At 41.7% G+C, this 7,722-nt stretch overlaps 1 protein-coding gene across 2 annotated transcripts in view; it reads right to left on the bottom strand.

Annotated features, from left to right (window-relative positions):
• Positions 1-783: 783 nt before the first annotated feature.
• The window catches only part of ZDHHC13 (zDHHC palmitoyltransferase 13), a 52,203-nt gene continuing 45,264 nt past the window's right edge, over positions 784-7,722 (bottom strand). For both annotated transcript variants that reach the window (XM_055416027.2, XM_088832012.1), the window contains 3 exons: positions 7,005-7,162; positions 3,676-3,773; positions 784-1,391 (listed from right to left, as the gene is read on the bottom strand). In XM_055416027.2, coding sequence (XP_055272002.2) covers positions 1,253-1,391; positions 3,676-3,773; positions 7,005-7,162 — 395 coding nt within the window. In that variant the 3' untranslated portion in view covers positions 784-1,252. The remainder of the gene's footprint in view (positions 1,392-3,675; positions 3,774-7,004; positions 7,163-7,722) is intronic.

Below are 7,722 nucleotides of genomic sequence, written 5' to 3'. Positions count from 1 at the left end.
AGCACACTTAGTATCCATGTGTAACCTTGGAGAACATGCTAACTTCTTTAGGCTTTACTTGCTTATCTCAAAGGCTCTGTAGAAAAAATGAGAACATATCACTGATGAACTGAAAGGTCTGTGTGGTTAGAGGACAAAGTGTGGTCCAAAGTAAGATGGTAAACAAAATACGGCTCTATCATGCAAGGCTGTCTAGAGAGGGAAATGGCAGCCCACTCCAGTATTCTTGCCTGGGAATCCCACAGATGGAGGAGGCTAGCGGGCTACAGTCCATGGGGTTGCAAAGCTGTTGGACATGACTTAGCGACTACACAACAACAAGAGTACAGGGCCAGCGCGACATGATGGGAATTTTAGCTTTTGCCCCCAGAGCAACGGGAAGCTAAGGAAGGGTTTTCAGCAGGTAGGTGCCATGTCCAGGGATGTATGTGTATCTGTGTGTGTATATATCTATATAAGTGTGTGTGTGTGTATGTATATATATGTATGTATGTATGTATATAAATAATACCAAGAGTTAAAGTTGAACTAGCATTTCCTCCAGAACAGGGAAATTAGCATTTAAAATCACATCCATCTAATATTTTGAAGGTACTAAGTAAAAATTCTTTAATACTTCCTATGTTCAATTTTCTAAGTAAAACAGAAAACAAAATAAAAACTTGTTTATTTGTATTAACAATGATCACACCTCATTCCTGGAACTGGGAATGTTTCTTCAGTCCTAACTACACTTTTTCTTAATTTAAGATTCAAGAAGAATCAAGTTTCAGAAATTAAGTCTCAGTTACAAAAAAATTGTTTTATTACATGTGAAAGCAAAACAGGTACATCTATTTAAATATTTTTTTACATATTTATAGATAAAACAAAGACAAATAATTTATCAAAAATTACAAATTCAAAGAATAGTACTACTTTGAAACAGCCAATAAAGTATCTGAAAATACCACACTTTCTCCATAATTGGTGAATATTATCGCCAAAAAAAAAGGAACTTGCATTTTCTTGTGAAAAATATAAAAGTTCTTTTTAGATGTTGGCTAAGATTGTTCAGGAACAGTCCATCTTACTAAACCTGAAAAAGTGTAAATGCTTTCTTGAGAACTTCTGTTTTTACCAAGTGGCTTCAAAAGCCACCTGTGCTTTCCTTTGGGCTTAGGTGAACTCTAAATCTTCATTTCACTTGCAGACCACAGAGCATCGACATAAGTACAAACAAATCAAAGTGAGAGTTACAGGTTGCTTTTCTTCATACTGAGCGAAGAACTTTCTCTTTAGCTGGGTGAAAGACCATGGTGTACTGTGAAGTCCAGTCTACTGCACAGGGCTTGACCAAGCCAAAGCAGCTGCACTGGAAGAAATCTGCGAGGTTCTGTGTGAACCCAAGGCTGCAAGAAAGGAACAGAACATGTCTTACTACATTTCCTGTTAGCGCCTGATAAACATTCATTCAAACCCTAAATGTGCACTGAGAATTTACAATACACATCCTTCTAAGATCCCACAGAAATCCAGAGGTGAATCAGACAGTTCCTTGAATCTGTGACCCTTAAAACTGAAGCCTGGCTCCATTTCTGAACGTGAATCCCTATTTTGAGGTTCCTGGCAACTTAAGTTCATTCTGGATCCTCACTCACTGGAAGGGTCACCACCACTATTAAGTTTTTGTGTTTTCATTTTCATTGCTCTAATTCAGATCTGGACTATCTCGAAGGCCAGACAGGCCAGAAAAAAAAAAATCACACACAATCAATAAGATGGGATTCTTCTAAGAAACTCTCTAAATGATGTTTCTGTCTCAATTCCTTCTAATTCATCTTACATACTGCAGACTGGGCCTCCAAAAACATGATACATCATAGCTTCTCACCTCCCAATCAAAACCCTTTAAAGACATTCCTATGCCCAGAGGCTCAAATCCAAATTCCTCATCTTTGTATTCACAGCCCTACACAATAAAGCCCCAAGACTCCTTGGGTTTCCATGCCCCAAACAAACCTTTTGTGATAGCTACCTTGGCTTTACTTTCCCCATGATCCCCCAATGCATGGGCCATTCTACTACCCTGGAACCCACATTTCACTAATCTTATATCAGGTAACACCCTCATCCTCTTAAGTCCTACCAGTTCTCAAGCCCAGGGAAAGGCCCACTTTGCCTTTGGAGCTGTCCTGATTGCATATATCTTCAGCATCTTTATTTTCCTCCATCAAATTCCTGAATGCTACTATCTGTTCCAGTTATCATGAATATTCATTTTTAATGCATATACCCCATCTTACATGAGAATACATCTGTGAGTGAGGATGAGTGTGTGCTAATGCTGGTTAGTGAGAGCCATCAGAAAGAGTTCCAAGGCTGCTCAGAAGGCAGCTTCCCAGGCAGAGGGCTGCCCATGTGGAACTGATGGGGTAGAAGCGGGAAGGCATGCTGGAGATTGACAGGGCCCAGCTCAAGCGCTGGCTGTGAGTAAAAGTAACTCAGGGAGGACAAATAAGACAAACCTTTGGGTTGAGCAGCATTTGGAAGCCAGATTCAAAGTGGCTCCAAGGCTTTACCTTCAGTTCCTCCAGGGATGCAGCCATTACTCGTCATGCCCCAGCTCGCTCACCTCCGGCCCTTTACTCAGACTCTTCTCCAGGGCTTAGAACGCCCTTCCTTCCTTCTCCCCAACCCCATGTCTTTCAAGGCTCAGCTTAAAATTCCACCTCTATCACAAAGAGGTCCATACTTCGGTGGACTAAATATTTATTCCTCTGGTTACATCCCTGAGAAAGGGACTTATTACCACTGCCAGTCTCAAGCAATCAACACAAGCTTAACACCACTCTCTACTCTCCATCACTTTGGCCCCCTCTTCCCAATTAAGTCAATTTCTCTCCTCTAAACACACATCACAGTCATATTATGGGCTCTGATTTCCCTGTCTAACAGCCTAACAGTTTCATCTTGTACCATGAGTGTGCTTTAAAATAGACTGCTCATGAGATATGCAGTAAGCGTTCAAATCCCTGGAGGGCCCTGGGTCACCTCTGCAATGCTCCCGGTCTCCAGATCCCGATATATGTGACAGGGAGATAAGCTTCAAAGCCTGATCATTCACATCATAAGAGGATGGCCTTCCTACAGACACCCTCATTTTTGACAGAGGACGGGTTTTATACAGCTGGTGCTCTGGGGAGAACATATCCCAAACCTGAAAAAGTAGCTTTTCTTTGACATGGGTGGGCTCATTAAACCACAGGGCTAAAAGAATTACTGGTGACAGAAAGTCAGGTTGAAAATCCTGGCAAAGCTCACAATCTAACGCTTTCTGCAGAGAGCCATGTGGCTGGCTTTCTCAGCCACGTGCTCAGTTATCTCACACTGACTTCATGCCAGCAATATGCAACCTTGTGACCATGTGGCTTGACTGAAAAGATCCCCCGGCTTGGCAAAACTTCAAAGTCACTTACTGTTTGTGCTTGGTCCAGCAGACTAAATCCCAAATTCTTACCACCTTGGGGCTCATGACCTTACCACTCATCTGCTGTCACTGAGGCTTCCAAGAAAGAAGAGGTTCAACTCCTTCAGGAAGCCAATCGGGAGGATGGCAGCAGAGCCATGGGAGTCACCTCACGGATGAGGCCAGCACCTTCCACAGGCCCAGCAGGAGGAACAGATCTCACTTACTTGTAGGGGGTCCTCCTGAGGGACAATGTCTGTTTCATCTGCTTGCTCTGCTTCAGCAGGCTGGTTCTCTCATAGGAGGTCAGGCCCAGAAAAGCAATCTGAAAAAGAATATTGGAAGGTATGTTAAAAAAAAAAAAAAAAAAGCCACACCACCACACTAAGGCTCATCACTCTTGGCAGAGCATCACGGGACACTGATAAACAATCAGCTCTTCACCAAAGACATCACTAACCAAGGATTGTGGTAAGGGCAAGGACTTGATAGCTCGAAACCAGACTCTCCTATGTAAACCTAGTAGCTGGGCATTTTTTTTTTTTTGGATTGTCTACTTTTTATTAACCTTCAAGAAAGCAGAGGGCATTGACTAATAGTTGTGAAATGATTGCTTTAGCAATTCAGGCCGTGGCTTATGGCCGTGTTTAGATTCTCAACACATTCAGCATTCAAATTTCAGATGAATCAAGCAACATAATGTCAGTATTAATGCAATTATCTCAACCTCTATATGCTTCCTAGTATCTCTTTGAAAAGGGTCAAATAAACTTAATCTGAAGTTAATGACATTTGAAAATTACCCTTTATAAGGACAGCCATAAATTTGGGGAAGGGTAAGAATTAAAGAAACTTAAAAAATTCTCGAATCATTAAAACCAGTATTATTCACTGAGATATCTCATCCAATTCTCAAAACAACTCAAACATCAAGTTCCTTATCTGTAAAACACAGATTATCACAGCACCCTCTTCAGCTTGTCTAAGAACTTGTGATAATATGTTTAAAATGATCTAGTGCAGAGGTTGATAGAGGTGAAGCAACTGGTCCAAGGCCACACAGCTTAGAAAATGACAGAACTGGGATGGACACCTCGGTCAGCATGAGAATAAAGTCCATGGTCCCTGTCAGCAGTCTACACTCTCAGTTTGACTTGCTCCAGTCAAAACCATGACTCACCAGAGCACTTAGGAAATGAAAGACTTCAGATAATTGGACTATTTTGTTTAAGAAAACTACTCTGAATTCTTGTATTTGAAAGCTATTCAAAACTTTGAGCCCACTTTCCTGCCTTAGAGAGTATAAACAAACTTTCTTTTAAAAAGCAAAGATATTATATCCTCAAATACTTGTACTTCTTTAAAGAGTCCAGAAAGAAGAAAGAAAATTAGAACTGATGTCTCAAATCTTAGGTTCTGCCTCTAACTGAGCCTTATGGCCATAAGCAAGGCACTCAACATCTCCTGGGCTTAGCTTTCTCATCCATAAAATGGACACATGACTTTGGCACAGTCTCAATCTCAAATGTTTGTGAGGCCACTGACGGGAAAGTGCTTTGGAATACTTAAAACATATATAAATAATCATCTGCATTAGTAATACCTTTTATATATGCTTTACATATTCCAAAGCACCTTCCTGTCAGTGGGCTCACCAACATTTGAGATGGAGACTGTGCTGAAGTCATGTGTCCATTTTATGGATGAGAAAGCTAAGCCTAAGAGATGTTGAGTGCCCTGCTTATGGCTGGGCTTCTCTTGTGGCTCAGATGGTAAAGAATCTGCCTGCAATGCAGGAGACCCAGGTTCAATCTCTGGGTTGGGAAGATCCCCTGGAGAAAGGCATGGCAACCCACTCCAGTATTCTTGCCTGGAGAATCCCATGGACAGAGGAGCCTGGCAGGCTGCAGTCCATGGGGTCGCAAAGCAGGAGACCCAGGTTCAGTCTCTGAGTTGGGAAGATCCCCTGGAGAAAGGCATGGTAACCCACTCCAGTATTCTTGCCTGGAGAATCCCATGGAGAGGAGCCTGGCAGGCTGCAGTCCATGGGGTCACAAAGAGTTGGACACGAATGAGTGACTAATACATTTACTTAGAGGTGGAGTTAGAGGCAGAACCTAGGAATTGAGACATCGGTTCTAATTTTCTTTCTCCTTTCTTGGACTCTTAGAACAAACTTATAAATGATTATGGCTTCCCAGGTGATGTGAGTGGTAAAGAATCCACCTGTCAATACAGGAGACGCAGAGACAAGGGTTTGATCCCTGGGTCAGGAAGATCCTCTGGAGTAGGAAATGACAACCCACTCCAGTATTCCTACCTGGAAAATTCCATGGACAGAGGAACCTGGTGGGCTACAGCCCATGAGGCCACAAAGAGTTGGACACGACTGAGCACACACACATTATAAATGATTATTATAATATTAATAATCATTGATGCTAATATTTATTCTTTTTTTAAATTATTTTTTGGCCACACCACATGGCATGTGGGATCTTAGTTCCCATACCAGGGATCAAACCCACACCCCATATAGTGGAAGCAAGGAGTCTTAACCACTGGACCAACAGGGAAGTCCTGCTAATATCCACTCCTATTGCCCGAGTCTACAGATGTCGGATAGGAGAATAGGACGAATATTCAGAAGCCTCAATTCAGTCAGTATTATCAGCTTAATTCCTTTCTTCAGCATTTCCCCTTTTTCTTCCTTTACTTATTATTATTGCAGAATTGGTTACTTCCTCATAAAAATGGAATACATTTTGCTTTTGTTGAATAATGCTCTAATTATCTGAGGTCTCGCAGTAACTGGCTCAGACTGATCACGGCTGTCCATTCCATGAGGGAGGCCATAGCAACAATGGGAATTAGGTTCCACTCTTAAAGGCAGGCACGCAGCAGGGAAGGAACAGAAGCTTCACAGAAAGCTGAAGGTGGTGGCTACAGCCCTGGAGCGTGACCTCTCTAATGGTCATGACCTTCTCTGCAAGTGTAATTACCATGTCCTTTGGTGAGCAATGCATCTTTCATTTCTTCCCCACTTCCATGCCCTTAACCACATAATAATAAGGATAACAAACAGGGCTAGGAAAAGGGAGGGAACATAATCATCTCACGTCTGCCCAACGCTTTACAGTTTATACCATGCTTTTACACACCATATAGTTTAATTATATGATGGAAAAAGCCCTTGAATGGAATTATCAGAAGACCTAAGTTACTAGTTCTGATTTTTGCCATTCAGTGGGTGACCTTGAGCAGTTCAATTCACCTCCCTGACCTCTATCTGTTAAAGACATCAGCTTAGATAATTCTTATGATTATACTAACACCTTTTTACTCTAACCTTTAAACCATTCTGTTAGAGTTGACAGCAATTACTACCCACCCCCATTTTACAGGAAACTGTAATTCAGGGGTCAAATGACATGCCCAGATCCACAGAGTAAGTGACAGAGGTAGAACTCAAATCTAAGTCTTCTGATTTGAAATTTAAGTCCTTCTACCTCACTACACATTACTGTATATGCACTATAAGAAAATAAATAAATACCTGAAAAAGTTGATTTATTAATAAAAACATTGACCATGAGAAATGAAAACTTGCTAACATGAAGATATACATGACCCAAGGGGAACAGGTCACAGTCTGATTGAGGTAGGTCCACAGTCCATCTTCTTTGAATGTTGTGGTACAATGATTTGACCAGTCTGTGAATTAACAAAAGAGGGATCCATTATTTAAAAAGGTAACAAGCTAGTGGTCATTCTTCAAGAAGATAAAAATTGCTGCAGTTCCTTTTAGGGAGAAGAGAAAATAACACATAGAACACAGGCAGGAATAGGCAGAAAAAGAGGAACAGATCTTCCAGGTAATGAAAGTCAAAGTCACTCAGTCATGTCCGAACCTGCAACCCCATGGACTGTAGCCTGCCAGGCTCCTCTGTCCATGGGATTCTCCAGGCAAGAATACTGGAGTGGGTAGCCGTTCCCTTCTCCAGGGGATCTTCCCAACCCAGGGATTGAACCCAGGTCTCCCACATTGCAGGAGAATTCATCACCAACTGAGACACCAGGGAAGACCAATGTAAAAATCAGTGACATCAAACAGGTATCATAAGCGTTCATAAAGGACAAGGAAATAAGAATTGTGTAGATGTGCACCTTGAGGTTTTATAAATGCCTCTGACAATTTGATAAGTAGTTTCAGACATTTTTCCAAAGCAGCACTTAAGAGCTCCTGGGGCAGAAAGGAAATCAGTCCATGACTT

Source organism: Moschus berezovskii, chromosome 25 (assembly GCF_049115385.1).
Source record: "Moschus berezovskii isolate FMDL1 chromosome 25, NW_MosBer_1.0, whole genome shotgun sequence".
In the NCBI taxonomy this organism is placed as follows: Eukaryota; Metazoa; Chordata; class Mammalia; order Artiodactyla; family Moschidae; genus Moschus; species Moschus berezovskii.
Note: the sequence above shows the minus strand (reverse complement) of the source record. Positions and strands in the feature narration are given on the sequence as shown.